This window comes from Archocentrus centrarchus, chromosome 7 (genome assembly GCF_007364275.1).
Source record: "Archocentrus centrarchus isolate MPI-CPG fArcCen1 chromosome 7, fArcCen1, whole genome shotgun sequence".
NCBI classification, from domain to species: Eukaryota; Metazoa; Chordata; class Actinopteri; order Cichliformes; family Cichlidae; genus Archocentrus; species Archocentrus centrarchus.
Window position 1 is genome coordinate 17,069,828 of NC_044352.1, and position 18,013 is coordinate 17,087,840.

At 37.0% G+C, this 18,013-nt stretch overlaps 1 protein-coding gene across 1 annotated transcript; it reads right to left on the reverse strand.

Moving 5' to 3' along the window:
* Positions 1 to 442: 442 nt before the first annotated feature.
* Positions 443 to 16,393, reverse strand: LOC115782872 (deoxynucleoside triphosphate triphosphohydrolase SAMHD1-like). The gene is given in 16 exon segments (XM_030733362.1): positions 443 to 971; positions 1,145 to 1,273; positions 1,376 to 1,480; positions 1,626 to 1,691; positions 1,778 to 1,804; positions 6,659 to 6,774; positions 9,189 to 9,304; positions 9,396 to 9,487; positions 9,575 to 9,683; positions 9,808 to 9,908; positions 9,994 to 10,140; positions 13,137 to 13,210; positions 13,953 to 14,028; positions 14,030 to 14,069; positions 14,218 to 14,378; positions 16,338 to 16,393. Coding segments are annotated over 16 exon segments (1,437 nt in total). The 5' UTR covers positions 16,347 to 16,393; the 3' UTR covers positions 443 to 902.
* Positions 16,394 to 18,013: the final 1,620 nt, after the last annotated feature.

The following is an 18,013-nucleotide window of genomic DNA, read 5'->3' on the forward strand; positions in this document are numbered from 1 at the left end:
CCAGCAGTTTCAAATTTCCATGAATGTCGCCTGCTCTGGCCCCTGGAAGACATTTGACTATGGTCGCCGGTGTCTCTAGCTTCACGTTTCTCAAAACAGAGTCGCCAATAATGGTTTCTGTATCTCAGCAATGAGGTTTCTAGAAGGAATAAATATGAAAGGCTGGCCATGAATTTAAAACTGAGAATGAGAATTTCATTCTGATGAATTACAGAGACAGAGCTGAGGTTTTGCACTCTGGATGCTCTTTCCAAGCAGCACCCTAGAGATGTGCAACATCTATGTAATTTTATAATGACAGAATTTGTATCATAGTTTCCTCTTATGTTGAAAGAACTGTAACTTCTCAATGACACACAACATAGAGAAAATGATCTTTATTTAGAATAGATCAGAAATCAGCAACAAAAAAAAACTAAACATGAAAAAACTAAAAGGTTCTAATAATGTTTGGTAGATTTTCATTTTGAGACCCACTACATGATAAATAATGAATTTTCACACAATGAGCAAATCACAAAAGTACCCAATATCTGGTTTAAGCATGTATAAGTTGAGCTACTTAGTCTGATTATAGTCAAAACATGTAATATATGTTTAATCATAGCAATAAATGATTTATTTTTAATTAAGATTACATTTCACACTGATAGATCAGAAAGGTAATAGTAAAATAACTGCACCACAGCCATGTCAATCACAAAAAGCAGATTAAAAGTTATTCAGTATGTAAATATAATTTTCAAAATATTTAATGTCTAGACAAAATCACATAGATAAGATTTAAAGAAAAAAAAAGATTCAAAATACCCAAACCACTTTAATTCCCTGATAAGATTTACCTATTTTAAAATCTCTACAGTAACAAAAACTTAACATCTGAATCTTTCACATGTTCAGATTCACTCAGCAGTTCCTGCAGCTGCACAACTGGCAGCACTGGCATCATCGTCGTCATCCTCTCTGTCAACCTGTGTTTATAAATAAAGTTCATTAATAAAACCAAGATTTTAAAGTTATGTAAGTGTAATCTGAACTCAGGAGTCTAACAAGATAAGAGTTTTTAACTGCAGCTTGTATTTCCATCACACTGATTATCATGTAGTAATGTCTATCACTACCATTATATAGAATAAAGTATTACCTCAAAGTCATTTTCTTTGCACCTCTTTTTGAAGCACTCCTCAGCTTTTTGTATACATTCACTTTCATGGTTCTTCAAGTAAACCCTAAGGATCTCCTCAGAAAAGCACTCTGGAAGAAGCTTGGACACCTGACATCAAGGACAGCAGCGTAAAAATGACACATTATTATACAGCCAGTTGTCTTACAGAAATGCATACAGGAAGAACACAGCTCATGCTGTACTTCTGACCTTTGATTTGGGGATCGTGAATCCCTTGTTAGGCTCATTCTTACGATAGAAATATGTGTTATTGATGGGGTCCTTGTCCTTCATCCCATAGTCCATGGTGACAACCTAATAAGAAATGTGACAGAGAAGCCTGTGTTTATATTCATATGTAAATAATGGCCAAGTGGAGGTTAGAAACATATTTTACATCAAATAAAAGTTAACAAAAAATATTTTAAGTTTGATGGAGGCAATTTGAAATAAAACTCACAATAACTTCAAACTTCATCCCAGGCATGTCTTCTTCCAGTTTCCTTTTCAGACTTTCCTTTTTCTCCTAAAGAATAGAGGACAAAACATATGCTTTCAGTACTATTATTAATCTTATGCTAATTATGTTTTATGATGCGCTCTGATTCTTACCGTTGATATTTTCTCTTGGTCCTTTTTCTTGAACATAGAACATAGTGAAAGAAGTGGGAGGAAGAAGACAAAGATTTATTCTTTGCTGACAAACTGTGAGAGAAACCTCACATTAACCCATATATTTAAAGTTGGTCTGTCTGGGTATGTCAAATTTCCCAGGTTCTTTGTTTAAAACATGGTTTTGTGTAGCAAGGAACATGAACTCTTGGTATGTATACACCTCTCCAGTGTCACTCTAGAACATATCAGTTTGCATATAGGGTAAACCGATTTGTAGATGACAGTGTTTGTCTGCACTAGAGTGTCCTGACAATTACACAAGAGTTCTTTTTGTTGATATCAGTTCAGCCTCTAATACCATTTTGCCATCCAAACTGTATGTCAAGCTTCTTCACATGGGAGTTGAACAAATTGCTGTGTCAGTGGGTACTGGACTTTTTAACAGATAAGGATCAGGTGGTCAAGTGCAAAAGCAAGACATCAGAACCCTTAACCATCAGTACAGGGACCCCTCAGGGGTGTGTTCTGTCCCCACTCCTGTTCTCACTGTACATAAATGACTGTACTTCACACAATAAAGCAGGTAAATGCTTCAAATTTCACTACAGTGGTGGGTCTAATCACAATGAATGATGAATTGATGTACAAGATTCAAATTTCATCTCTGCTGGATACATGCAGTACAAACAACCTGGAGCTGAAAGTTTCAAAGACCAAGGAAATTGTTGTGGAGTTTCACCACAAACACAAAGGTCACCTACCCTTGGCCATCAAAAACATCAAGGTGCAGAGAGTGGACAGCTACAAATTTCTAGGTGTTAAGATCTCATCCTCCTTGAAATGAAGGAGAACACCAGATCGGCTTTAAAGGAAGCCCATCAGAGGCTGTTCTTTTTAAAACAGCTGAACAAAGTGGAATTACTGGGTGTGATGTCCCATTTATTGCAGAAATCTATAAGAACAGGTTGCACAAGAAGAGCCTGTTGATTTTAAAGGACGCTTCCCAGTCAGCAAACTGCTTTTTTAACTTTCTCCCCTCACAAATGAGACTGAAAAGCATCAACACAAAAACAACCAGATTCCAGAACAGTACATAACTACAGGCGTCCTACCCCTCAGCACCTTGGGATTATTCTAAACAAAACAATTTGAATTGTTTTACATGCAATCACTATTTTTGTGCATTTTATTAATTATTTTAATGCTGCAGTTTTACTATTATTTTAGTATTTACTCCCTTTTATGGTCTGGATTTTATTTTATTTTATGTATCTATTCTGTTGTTTGTTATTCATGTATTTATTCTATTTTATTGTGTCACACTATTGTCAATTGAATAGTGACCAAAACAATGACATTGTGGATAAAAGTGGCAGAAATGAGCTTCCTCCAAAGGGTGGCCGGTCTCTCTCAGAGATAGGGTGAGGAGTGCAGTGATACCAAAGGGGCTCAAAGTAGAGCCACTACTTTGTAGTGTAGTCACTACTCCACATGGAAAGGAGCCATTTGAGGTGGTTCGGGCATCTGACTAGGATGCCTCCTCGGTGAGGTGTTCCAGGTTTGTCCTACCAAAAGGAGGCCCCGGGGCAGACCCAGGACACACTTTAAATTATCTCTCTTGGTTGGCCTGTGAACGCCTCGGTATTCCCCCGGAGGAGCTCAAGGAACTGGCTGGAGAGATGGAGGTCTGGGTTTCCATGCTTAGGTTGCTGCTCCCGTAACCCAGCCACGGATAAGCGGAAGAAGATGGATGGATGAAATGTGTAGGGTGGAGACAGCTGCTGTTTCTAAATATCTCTGAGATTATAAACTATCACTAAGCTATAGCCATTTTTTTTTCGAACAAGTTTGCATTCATGAAATAATTTTTATTTTGTTAGCATTTCAGCTTGGGCTATAATTTCCATTTTTTGATATCTTTGTTTATTATTTATTTGTTCATTTGTTTATTTTTGACTATTGCTGTGTTTATGTTCCAATAACGTATAGGTACTACTGGAATTTTAATTTCCCGAATGGAATGTTCCTAAAGGAATGAATAAAGTTTAATCTAATCAACACCAAAGCACCAGCCAACAGTTATTCAACACTGAAATGTTTGCAGGGTTGTTTTCTGAGGAATAAAATGTTGCTAACTGGATTGAAAGCATTTTCTTGTCATTAACCCTGGAGTTTATGTTTTGGACTTTTGCATTGTGGTATTCGAGTTTTATGTTCTTTTACATTTAGCACTTATTCCTGGTTGGTTTATTTATGTTTATATTTTCATATCTTACTTTTAATACAGCTTTTGGATTCTGCTCATGTTATTGTTGATATTTTAGTCCTTAAGTTTTTTGTTTTGTGTACCTCCCCTGTGTTTCAACTAGGGATGCGCCGATCCGATATTCAGTATCGGTATCGGTCCGATACTGGCCTAAATTACTGGATCGGATATCGGAACGAAATAAAAAAATGTAATCCGATACATTGAATAACGTTTCGCTCACATTAGCTGCATTACAGGGCTCACTCATCTTCTTCTTCTTGTGGGTTTGCGGTTGACCAAACCAGCTTAGAGCTGCATTACCGCCACCTACTGGAATGGAGTGGGGGATCAGGAGTTAGAAAACAACCCCCTCAGATCCTCCATCGCTGTGACGGATTCCCTTTGACACTGAGCGATCATCGCTGACATGTTTTTCCACCACTCTCTGCCTTGTTTGTGTGTTGTGCTCGCTGTGCTGAGAATCAGTTGTTATTTTTTTCCCTACTTCAGCTCCCGGCCATACTGCTAGCGAGCGCAGCTATTAGCACTAGTGACTGTCCGGTACCGGAAGAACCCCTTCCCTGTCAAAGTATTTTTGATACTTTAATCCCTGATTTGTGACTAAATATAGACCTGCAGTAGAAACGTATTTAGGAGAATCCTTGTAAATATAAAGCATTACAAGATTGCGCTCACGCAGCCCCTAGTTTTTCACGTGAACACTGATGACGCAACAGCAACAGTCAGCTGATTTGCAGTCTGTCTGCACAAGCGGAAAGAGGCAGAGCCGGTGAGCTCAGATGGAGCAGAAGGAAATGTTTTTCTAGTGTCCAAAAGAAGCCTTTTCGTCCCTGTAAGAAAAGAGAACTTTGTAGCTGCTCCATCCACCCTGTTTGTTTCACACAGGGAAAAACTGCAGTACAGAAGTTAAAATATGCAGATGAACTGTTAATATGAAAAAAGTATTTCTTATCCAGTTACTTGGGTAATCAATATAAATAGAATACACAATTGCTAAAATAATCGATAGTTGCAGCCGTAATGAAATTTGCAACATGCCATAAGCATCACCTTCTCACACAGAAGCAACAGGATTCAGGTGATAGTTATTGTTGTAAGTAAGTAAAGTTTATTTATATAGCGTTTTTCACAGACAGAAAAGCGCTGTACAATAATTAAAACACAATATCACCCCCCCACCCCAGAAAACACTATGTTAAAAACATAATAACATTACCATATTAAAAGAAAAAGAATAAAAATAAAGTCAGAAACCAGAAAGCCTGGGTAAACAGAAAAGTTTTCAACTATTTTTTAAATGATGCCACAGAGTCAGCTAAATGGAGCTGGAGTGGTAAACAGTTCCAGAGCTTTGGTGCCACTGCCTAAAAAGCTCTGTCCGCCCTGGTTCTAATTCTTGTATGTGGGACAACTAAAAGACTTTGATTTTGTTGTGTGAGAGACTGTTGACGTCTTTTTAAAAAAAATTTTTTTTAATGTTTTTAAATGCCTGGATCAATTTTAAATATTGGATTTATATCGGTATCGGCCGATATCCAAATGTAAAATATCGGTATCGGTATTGGACATAAAAAAGTGGTATTGTGCCATCCCGAGTTTCAACTCAATTTAATTCAAAGATCTTTGCTTCCCCTAAGGGTAATTTGTTTCAAGCCAGTAGGAAAAAAACCCCATAAAACAAGTATAATGTGACAAAATACATAAAATAATTAAAAAACCTAATTACTGCAGTGACAAAGTAGTCTCTCAGTTTGCTTGTTCTACATCTTGGCAGCCAATATCTGTGTTTGGAAGGAAGCAACGTAGCCCCTTAATTGGCCACGACCCGTCCTGGTTTGTAGTTCATTTTAAATTGCAGGCTAGACCCATTTTGATTGATACCTCATTCAGCCAATCATGTAACTGGCCGCACCAAATCACCTAACAAAGCTATGTGACGCCCTCTGTTTATTATTGGCTCTGTGAAACCCCTTTCTTAACATGATTAGCCGAATGAGGTGTCAATCAAAATGGGAGGGTCTAGCCTGCTGTATAAAATGGGACGTGGCCACTTAATAGGCTACGAAATGGGTTTTCCAGAGCCAATGAGATTATGTTTTTGTTTTTTTTTTCAGGTGATTTTGGTGCTGCCAGTTAACAGGTGCAGTGGGTGGTCTGAATTTGCCAGGATATTGAGGTCAGTGAGGTTGCTCAGGGCTAAACCAGCAATTTTTCTGCATACTTTACAATTCCCAGAAATTTGTTGCTGTTCTCAAAGGTTTAAAGTCTGAACCAGCAGATGAAATTAAAAGTCCAAACTTTTACTGGTACTGTATATAAAAGTGAGAGTCTGCATTTCAATCATAGTCAATCAAACTTGAATATGTGGTATACAGATAAAAAAAAAAATTAATTGTCCAAAAATGATAATATAATAATTATATAGCCATTATTAATAATTGTTGGGTCTTTACCTTACAATATAAAGTGTCTTGAGGTGACTGTTTGTTGTGATTTGGTGCTATATAAATAAAACTGAATTGAATTGAATTGAGTTTACAGATAAGAAAACACCAACTTGAGTTGTAAATAACCAACATGTAATACAGGCACATAAAAGCTTTACTCACTGGCTTGGCCTGACCCACACACCAGTACAACTTCCGAGTCATGATCTTCTGTATAATCTCCCTTGCTTCCTTCAGAGAATCCGTGGTGGATTTATATATTTCTTCAAGCACTTGATCTAAAGGGCAAACAGAGGAAAACTGGAAGATAAGTTAAATGAAACAAAGAAAGTTTCACAGATTAATCAGTATTGTCTTAGAAATAAACTGACTCTACATTTTAAGTAATAAAAGAAACAATATAATAAACTTCTACCTAAATATGAGGAAAAAAAATCGGCTTTGTAACGCACAGGATCTGCTGTCACATCACCACCATTGTCACAGAACCCTATTTACAATGGAAACTCAGTGTGTCTGGGATTCAATATTGTGGAGTGATAGGCATAGGGTCATATGCTCATACTCATCATCAGGGCTTTGGAGATGATACATTTTTACTTTGCACTTTTGAAAATTCTGAAACACAAGAAGAAAGGTTTAAGAACTGGATTAAGTAAATTGTAATCCTCCAATAGGCTACAGTAATCTGCAATCCTGAGTATAATCTGCTCACCAGGGGTTAAAGTGGGCCACAATGATCTAGAACTCAATCTGGAACCTTCAGTTAATCTGCCAGACGCTAAGTATTAACTCATAAGTGAGTTAATGCTTAGTGTCTGATGAATTACTTTTTGCTGCCTGGAGTTGCTTCCAGCATAGATACTTGCTCAGTATATCCAGTAGCCCACTTCACTGGATAACATATTGTTTTTTCCTTCTCATTGATGTGATGCTGTCAGGGTGCCAAAGTTTTAGCACTGTGCTCACAACTTTAAGACATTCATTCTGATAATATCTCCCCTCATTCCAAGTAAATAAATACTCCTAGTGGTAATTACCACACACATATTGGGTACAAAATAAGATGCGCTTTTCAGTGTAGAATTTAACACAATTTACAGTCAATTTCCTGCCATAAATATGAGCAACTCAGGTTTATGTGATTCATTACATTGTATCCTCACTTGGGGAGTTAAATCATGGAAGAAATGAGTTGCTCATCAGTGCAGACAGACTCAGACTGATGCCAGCATGTTGGCAATCAGTCTGCTGTTTATAAATTGGATGGTTATTAATTAAAGACCTTCACTAATCTGCCTCAAATTGATTTCAGTCAGTCTTAGTCAGACCAAGACAGGTTGCCTGTGCAATCACCTTACAATGAAAACTGCTTACCCAGGGGTTGAGGGTGCTACAGACTCAACCACTGGGTGACCATTTGAGTGACATTCTTAAGGAGGATGCCAGTGTATTTTTCCTCTAGTATGACTGGGGCCTCAATCCACAAAGAACAGTGAATCTCAAAGCTGCAGCACAAGTCAGATGATCAAAGCCTCTACACAAAGAGAACAAATCTACTAGACCTGAAATACAAGTGATTCTTTTCTACACCTAATCTTATGGTTTCCCCACCTCCCAAATCCCTCTGTCACTCCTGCTGCTGACTACTACTGCAACTGTATGAAGCAAGCGGAGCACCAAGAACTGGCAGCAGAAATAAGGATCATTTTGTCAGACTGAACTGTGAAAAACAATCAGTATAATAAACTTCTGGAAAGGTTATTGTGGAAAAATAAATGAGAAAAATTGTTTGAGTTAAAAGAAGTCACAAAGGGATTGATTAAAAAACAAACATCTGTGTAGATTCTCAGTCATCCAGGTCATGGCAGTTTTAAAATAAAATAGCACACAACACCCACATATTAGTTACAAAATATCTGTTAATAAATACATAAAATAATAAAAGTATATAAAATAATCAATTCGTCATAGCAACCACCACCCTGAACTCTCACACTCACCCACTGTAACTGTGCAATACCCACATCTCTGTGCAATATTATATTATTCATACTGAACAATATCTATCACTCCTATATTGTGTAATATCCAATATTCAATCACGAGTGCAATAATCACCATCTTCATTATTATATGTATACACGTATTTTATTTTTTTACAACATATATATTTTTATACATTCTCTTATTTTCTGTATATTTTATACATTGTGTTTTATTTTCTGTATATTTTAAGATTATATTAGATTATTATATTTTTATTTTTATTTTAGAGAGTTTCTGTTACATGGCACTGAACAGGAGTGGCCCTCCAATCTCATTGTACATCCTGTATAATGACAATAAAGGCATTCTGTTCTATTATTATTATTTTATTATTTCTTTTTATACGGCACAGTTAAATTCTAATTCTAATTCTGACACTTCTATAACTCCATAAAGAAATTCAAATCTTTATTTCAATGTCCTCTACAAAGTTTACAGTAACAACTATTTTTGTCTCAGAAACTAGAATTTCCTTCATGGTGTTCGTGTGGTTAGCATTTGAAAATCCTTAAAATGTTTCAGAACATCTCTTCACTGTTTCTTTCAAGGTAACAAAGCAAACAAAGGATGGTTAACATCTTTGATTGAAGTCTGACAGAACATATAAAATGTATGTACAGACAGCACAGTTAGAATTTACTACCTGTCAACTTGGTGTAGGCCTCCATGTCTTTTTTGGCCTGGGAGAGAGGGAGCATCTCTCCTTTTGAACTTTTAAACTGGATGTGCTTATCTGCTTTCAAAAGGGCATCTTTGATCCTGGATAAAAATACCCAACATATGACTTTAATGATGCAATGTAGACAAGCTAAATGTTGTATAGTATTGGAACTGTACTGTAGGTACTCACATAATCTCTACACTCTTGGTGACTCTGTGCTGGTAGGCTCTTCTGTGGAGAGAGTTCCTTGTGTGGAACATGTCGTACAGATTTGCCACTTCCTGTTGAGACCATTGTCTGTAGTTTAGTCACAGATAATGAGATAAATTAATTGTTCCTTCAAAGCTAATAAAAGCAGGGACCCACACCTTGTCTCTGGAGCAAATGTGTTTCCACCCCTTCACCTCACACACCCTGGCAAACATGATGAAGCGCTGATGGTCAAAGTTGTTTTTGATACCCAGGTGGTGGCAGTCCCTGAGATGGGAGTGAGGAAATATGTGAATTTTAATACATTTACTGTCATAAACTCTCAAAAACACCCTTAAGACCTTATGTGGAAAAAACTGTTTTACAAAAAAATTATCAAAGCAAGCCCCACCTGGCAAAGTAGTCAAACTTGTCCACATCAATCCCGTTTTGCTTGTTTGACACAATTTCATAGAGAAAGGATTTTTCCTTGTCTCGACCTTTATGCGGCCACTGTGTAGATGACACCAGAAATTACCTTTATGACAAATACAATACTGAATGATTTCACAATATTCAGGCAGGAATTGACCAGTACCTCAGTGCCATCACTCTTTTCAGGTTTAATCATCTCCTGGATGAACGTCAGGTCAGTTGGGAGTTCTAGCCCATAATCCTTCATCTCTTGTTCCAGACTATTCTTCTTCACCAGATGATCAAACATCGCTACAGAGGCATCCTCATGCTGCAAGATATACATTATTAATGTATATATTAGGAGGAGAATTTGAATGAAAATTCAAAATGAAAACTGATTTATTGCTACAGAACAGCTAAATTTGCATACCAAATGTCAATGTTTTATTTCATGTTTCATATTTGACAGGTCTGAAGATAACTTAAATAATGTTACTGTTGGTGTTTCTGAATAACACATTTGACCCAATTTAAAAACATAAAACAAACTTCCTGATTGTTCCCATAAAAATATGTTAAAACTCTGTTTGAAATGTAAGAAGAACAATTTCTCATATAAATGGCATGAAAATTATTTTGCTGATACTTATTACAACAATAATAATATACAATGTCAGAAGCTTCAAAATAATAAAAAAGAGGTCTCTCTGGCATCAGATACTTTATACAAAATTTGAGTTCACAAAATCTTACAGGTATAATTAATGTCACTGGATCCATTTAAGGTCACTGTTTCTTTCCTTTATTTTTTATGAGTGAATAATACTTTTTGGCATGTAGATGGACTGTAATAAAAGCTAAAACACAAAATTAGTACCAAAAGACATGGTTGATGATGTCATGTCACAAAGTAGGAACAATCATAGAAGTCAGCTTCACAGAAAATATCAGTTATAACTGGGGCAGAAATCATGGTCATAGATGAGTTACTGTGTCCAAGGTGTATTCACATTATGCTTAACATGTATTCATGTTATGTTATTTAATTCTGAATATCAGAAGTAATGCTAGCTTATCTTAAGTTAACGGCTAATTTACCATTAGATGAGTTCACTGCCTGCCAGCATTGGGTTTCTTGCATCTTCCCTATTTGCTGTTTGTCTTTGTGTCCCTTGAACTGCATTTGTAACTATTTTCATTCATAAATTTTATTTGTTTTTGTGGATGATACCCAAGAAATAGTCTAAATTTCTGTCGTAGCCATCCATTACCAACCCATCTGTTACCTTCGTAATCTGCAGTCTGTTTCAATGGATCAATCTTTTTCCATCTCAGAAATATTGACGAGATACAACCTTTCTGACTGACCATGAGTCTGAAAAACTTGTTCATGCGTTCACTTCTAGCAGATAGATTACAGCAAAGCTCGTTTTGCTGGACTTCCCAAAAAAGATTATTAGTAGGCTGCAGCTTATACAGGATTCTGCTGCAAACTTATTCTTAATAATGAATAACAGAGTGCATCAATTCAGTTTTAGCAGAGCTACATTACATATAGAGCTTACACATGGAACTTCATTCAACACTGGAACAGCCTACCTCAACATATTAGGGAAGGAGACTTGAAAGACAATTTCAAGAAACTTTTAAAACACCTTTTTAATTTGCCATTTAACTAGAGTTTATACTTAATTATTATACCACTTTACAGTCATACCCACTAAGTTCAGCAACATTTAGCAATCTGGTAGTTTGAGACCTTATCATATCTTCTTCATCAAAATCATTTTGGTCTTCTGCTTTTGTTACTTCCAAGATTGTTTCATTTTTTCATATTTCACTGTTTGTGTTTCTGCACAATTTATTTACCCTTTTGTTTTTTTTAATGTGTGTGTGTGTGTGTGTGTGTGTGTGTGTGTGTGTGCGCGTGTGTGTGTGTATGTTTGTATGTGATATTGGGCTATACAAATAACTATGAATTGAATTGAACTGAATTGAATTGAACTGAAGTCAAATTAACTGAACTGAACTGAATTGTGCAGCATACCAAAAAATGACCAAGTGAGCCGTATGCAGATTTGCAACCATGAGGTGACTGTTGTGATTTGGCGTGATATCAACAAAACTGAACTGAATTTAATAGGCTTAGGCTACTAGAGACTTCCTGTAATGCATCACTCTGCATGTAATCATTACTTATTATTAATCTGTGGGTCTCTTTCACAGTGTATCTTTTGTCCTATCTCTCTCCCCTCACTTCCAGCCAGTAAAGGCAGAAGGCTGCCCCGCCCTGAGCCTGGTTCTTCTGGAGGTTTCTTTGTGTCAGATGAGCTTTTTCAGGCACCAGGGTGGCTCAGGGCATGAACAGGCTCCCACGTATGCCGCATGGCAGTGTGGTTGGCGCAAGTTTGAGTCCCAGACTGTCGCTCTTTCCCGCGTGTCTTCCCTGTTTCTCCTCCTGCTTTCCTGTCTCTCTCAACTGCAATAAACTCAATAAAGCCATGAAAAGGCCAAAAAAATATCTTTAAAAAAAGAGTTTTTCCTTCCCACTGTCCCCAAGTACTTGCTCATTGGAGCTCATTTGATTGTTGGGTTTTTTAGCTGTATTATTGTGGACTCTTTACAGTATAAAGAGTCTTGAGGTGAATTTTGCTGTGATTTAGCACTATATACAGAACCAGTGTGTCCAAGCCTCTGAGCGGTACTGTAAGTAAAACTGAACTGAACTGAACTGAACTTGAGCTTTCCAGATCAGTATCTCATAAATGTTGAGAGCTATATTACAGTAGACACAGCTTGTAGCATACTATTTTCTGTGGCTGTGACAACTTCTCTTACACTAGAAAGACTCATTTACCACAAGAAAGCCTGCTTAGATCAGCTTGTTAAATGAAGTAATGTAGACAGATAACCTGTTCAGCACTTAATTACTATTTTGTGTCTGCCCACAGCAAACATCTCCACATAGAATAACTACATGCTTAACTACATATTCTAATCTTGTGAAATGTAAAACTAAACATCAATTTAAACATATCAAAATAAACTCTCTAGTTTAATCTCAAAGAGTGTTACTGCCATCTTGTGGCCACAGCTGACTCTCCTCTCTGGAAGCAGAATCAATTCTACTTGATTATGGAGCCACTGAAATCTGGATGGATGGATGGACTCTGTGGTGAAGGTGTTCTTATGGGTGTGTCACTGTCTTGTTAACAATAGCTGGAGTTTATTAAGCCAAGAGGTCAGCAGCTGTTTCTGGTTGTTTGTGCATTATGTATAAACCTCCACTGCCTTACAGTAGAGAGAATTAGGTTTTTTTCCTACCTTCCAGTCTTTATGTTCTGGGTCTGCTTCAGGGTTGAACATTCCATCAAACACATGAGAGAAAGGCCCGTGTCCTTTATGGAGAAATAAACATGAAACAGACAAATGGTGAATGTATCTGTGAATTATAAAGTAGGCCATTTGTGATCTATTTAATTTTATCAGGCATATTTTATTTCACACCGTCAAGTATTATAAAGTGGGTGATACTTTATTACATGTTGGTAATCTATTATATTCTAGTTACAGGGAATTGATGATTTTTCTGTTTATGCAAAGCCAACCATCCCCACATGTTGTTTTTATAATTAAAGAACATATGCACAGCATTACAACCAGGAAAAGACAGTAATCATAAGTGTTACACTCACAAAAATAGTAAATTTTTCATTTAAATATAGCAAAAAATTTCAACAGAATATAAAACAATTACTCTAAACCTTTTAGTGTGTACAAAATCTTGATATGTAGATTTTGTTTTATTTCAGGTAGTGAATGAATAATTTTATGGCTACAGGTGAGTGCAGCTTTGTATTCCAGGCAAAACATTTTGGAAATTAAGCTTTACTTTATTGTCTTATATCTTACACTGAAACCTCATAGAACATGTTTTATTTGATGACTAGAAGCATGACTTATATAGTGTATATCGTACATAATCAAATAAACATGTTTGTTCGTGGCTCATTCAAGGATTTAATTGTTACTGTCTGACTCATCTCTGGCTAAGATCCACAAAAAAAAAAAAAAAAGGCATCAACATCAATAGCATTTAAAACCTACTACATGTAATAATGAAAGATGTGCATCACTTACCCATGTCATGGCAGAGACCTGCAATTTGCACACAAAGCACATCTCGGTCACTGATGTTGAGATCTGGCTGCTTCACACTTCAGAGCTTTAGCAAGCTGTCCTGCTACGTGAGCCACCCTGTACACACCACACACACGCACGCATGCACGCACGCACGCACGCACGCACACACACACACACACACACACACGACAAATCACCATGCAACACACTAAAAAAATCTTAAATAGGGCATATTGGTGCGTGTGTAGACATGTTGACATACCCAATAGAGTGTTCAAAGCGGTTGTGTGATGCTCCTGGATAAACAAAATATCCCCCCCCAAGCTGCTTGATGTATCGTAGTCTTTGGAACTCAGGGGTGTCTATGATCCTGACAAGAAGTGGGTGTAACTCAATGTGGCCATGGATGGGATCATTAAACACCTGTGTTTATAAAAAAGAAAAAAATTCAACAATTTTCACCCAAAGACAAGTAGTAGAGCTCAGTCTTTTTCATTTATGCTCCCTTAATTTGTTTCCAAATCCCACTTCTTATTTGTCACAAACTGAGAACAGGCTCAACATACTATAAAAACACAAAAAAACCTATGCACAGATATGGCTCAACACATGTATGTGACTGTTCCATAGAGGAACCAAAGACTGTGTGTGTGTGTGTGTGGGGGGGGTGGGGGTGGGGGGGGGGGTGGGGGGTGGGGGTATTTACATCTTACACAGTGTCAAGTCTCTTTGGAGATTTATTCAGTAAATAAATAAATAAATAAATAATCCAGCTGTTTTGATTTGTATAAAATTGGGTCCATTTGTGGTTCATGTTAAATTACATAAAAATTATTAGCTAAACTTTAGCGTAGAAATCCAATAAAACCGTCCCTGTCAGTTATTGATTTTTATATTCAGAAACACAGCAGCAGGACAAAAAAGTAGAGGAGACCAATCAGGAAATGTGCATTTTCAGGGTTGGGTCAGCTGCATAGCTTTTCCTGTTACATACCAAGTATGTAGGTATGCTTTAGAGAAAATGAAACAATACTAGAAATGTGAAACCTTATCAGAACTATTAAAATACATGCTCCCAGCAAGGCAGACAGAAACTGGCTGGCAATTTGAATCCAACCTAGGTCACTCTGTTCATGCAAACAGACGGTTAACTTTGTAGGTGTTGAAGGTGTTACATATCAGATTTTCTGCATTATTGTGGCCAAAATAATTCAATTTCATGATATTTTTTTAGGCAGCATGGTGGTGTGGTGGTTAGCACTGTTGTTTCACAGCAAAAATGTCTGGGCTTGAATCCACCTTGTGTGGAGTTTGGATGTTCTCCCTATGTTTGTGTTGGTTTTCTCCAGGTACTCTGGTTTCCTCCCACAGTCTAAAAAGGTGCAGTTACTGGGGTTAGGTTAATTGGTGATTCCAAAATGCCTATAGGTGAGTGTGATGGTTGTTTGTCTCTCTGTGTTAGCCCTGTGACAGGCTGGTGACCTGTACAGGGTGTCCCCTCCCTCTTGCCCTATGACACCTGGGATAGGCTCAAGCCCGCCTGTGACCCTGAACAGGAGAAGAGGATGGATGGATATTATTTCATGTCTGTAGCCTAGAAGATCTGAAGCAAACAGTGCTTTATCTGTGTTTTATCTCTTTTTGGCAAATGAATTACAAGTAAAATCTAAGGGAGGCGGTGAAAGACTGTATCCGGAACTCTTCAAAGGCTATACCAAGTTTTTTTTGGTAACGCTTTCTTTTAAGGCCCGCCCTTAGGCCGTAACTATCTTGTAAGTAAATTTTAGTTATGTGGAATTCTGCCGTAATTATTTTTACTACGGCTGAATTAAAAATAATTACGGTGGAATTAAAAATAATTACGGCGGAATTAAAAAATAATTATGGTGTAATTCCACATAACTAAAATTTACTTAGAGGATAGTTACGGCCTAAGGGCGGGCCTTAAAAGAAAGCGTTACCTTTTTTTTTTTTTTTTAAATGGCACATTAATCTACATTTGTGTTGACTTTGACTTTATTGTGACTGATTGTTTAAGGTTGACTGTTATTTATTTAAGATATCAAATTGAAAACTTGAAAGACATGGAGAAAACTATTAGATTCAATGAAATCATAACAAAACCAAAAGCAGATATTAGAATCTTAAATCAGTCACATAAAGTAAAAATGCAGTCAACAATAAAAGAAAAAAGAAACTTTAAGACAGAAACATTTTGCAGAATGGACTTTATATTGAACCCATATTTTTACCTTCAGCTTTCATTAAGGAAACGTTATCAACATGTTAGAGCCACAAAGCCAACCATTTTCACACATAATCACTTGGGATAATAAAAATTTAAAACTCTAATATCATGAAGTCTATAATAGTGATAATTACCTTAGCCATGGCAATGAACTTCAGTCTGCCTGAAGACGATGTCTCTGTTACTGATGTCAAGTTTTGACTGCTATGTACTTCAAGCTCTCCTCCTTATATTCAGGTATACCTGGTGTTTGATCTCCTCCCCTGTGTTTTCTGTCTGTTTGCATATGTATATCTATGGGTGTGGTGCTCCTTGCCTCCTCCCGTCCTACAAATTGCAGACTTGCCTCTGATTGTCACATCACTGCTGAAATACCCACACATAGGATTTAATGAGATCTATTTTCAGAAAGAGAATATATCTTTCACAATTACATTAAACTACAAATAATTTTGTTTGCTCAGAACCAGCCCTCCATATCTACACCAGGAGTGGGTCCACTCACATGGAGCCTCCCTGTGTAGATATGGACCATATTGGATCATATTTGTACTGTGACAAACTTTGACAAACCTAACACTGGCACCAAGGATTGAATTGAATGTAACTGTATTTATATAGTGCCAAATCACAACAAACAGCTGCCTTAAGACACTTTATACAGCAAGGTTAAGACCCCACAACAATACAGAGAAAACCTCAACAATCAAACAACTTCCTATGTGCAGGCACTTGGCAACAGTGGGAAGGGAAAACTCCCTTTTAAAAGGAAGAAACCTCAGGCAGAAGCAGGCTTATGTAGGGGGAGCCATCCGCTGTGACTGGTTGGGGGTAAGCAGAGGGAGACGGGAAAAAAGACGCACTTTGGAAGAGAACCAGATTTGAATACAACTATGATTAAAAAGGCCTGTTTTTACATTTAAGTTGCAGTCAGTGTAGGTTCTGCCACACAGATGGTGGGTATTTAGTTCTAGCTGCTAGATACCACCAGTTTCTACTCACTGGTCCTTTAAGCCTCAAACCTTCCAAGCTCTCACTGAGCACCCAGCCCTCTAAACCCACTCAGTCATCATCCTCTCTTACTGTTTACTACCAACAATTGATCACTCACAGAACTTTTCCCTCATATTGGTGCTCTTCTGCTATTGTGGCATCATGCTAATTTGTAGGCTTAGAAAATCTGGCCCATAAAGTAATAATGTTTTGAAAGTGTAGCTTTTTAAAATTTCAATATATCAAGTAACTTCATAAAATGTAAAGAGGAAAAAACATCAGGCTTAATATGTTTCATGATGAGATGGAGATGATCAGTTAAGCTCATGCAGACAGTGAAAGCGTGCCTTTCCTGTTATTTTCTTCATTCACCCCATTATTTACTACAGTTTTCTGCAGTTTCTTCCCAATCTCTGTAGGTAATTAAATGAGTATCATTATGTTGGCTGATTGCACAACAAGGAAAGAAACAAAACAAAGGAAAGTAAAAACATGACGATGAGAAAGACTGCAGTATAAAATGAAGACATACTTGTCAAGCAATCCCGCAAGGAGCTTTGTTGTTTTTAAATTTTTTTAAATTTTTATTCATATTGTCGTGTTCATCCAGTGTGTCCAGTTTTTCTTCTGTACTCTTTTAGCTCATACATTAGGTGTGTCCAGCTTTTTTTCAGTTTTGTTTTGGCCTCTAGGAGTTGGTCTCTTCGCAATGTCTTGATATAGAGAAAAAATTCAAGGCTTCATGAAAATCTTTCAAACCATTTTCTGCATATTAATTAGACAAAACAAATTTCTTCTGTGGAACCAGCTCTCAGTT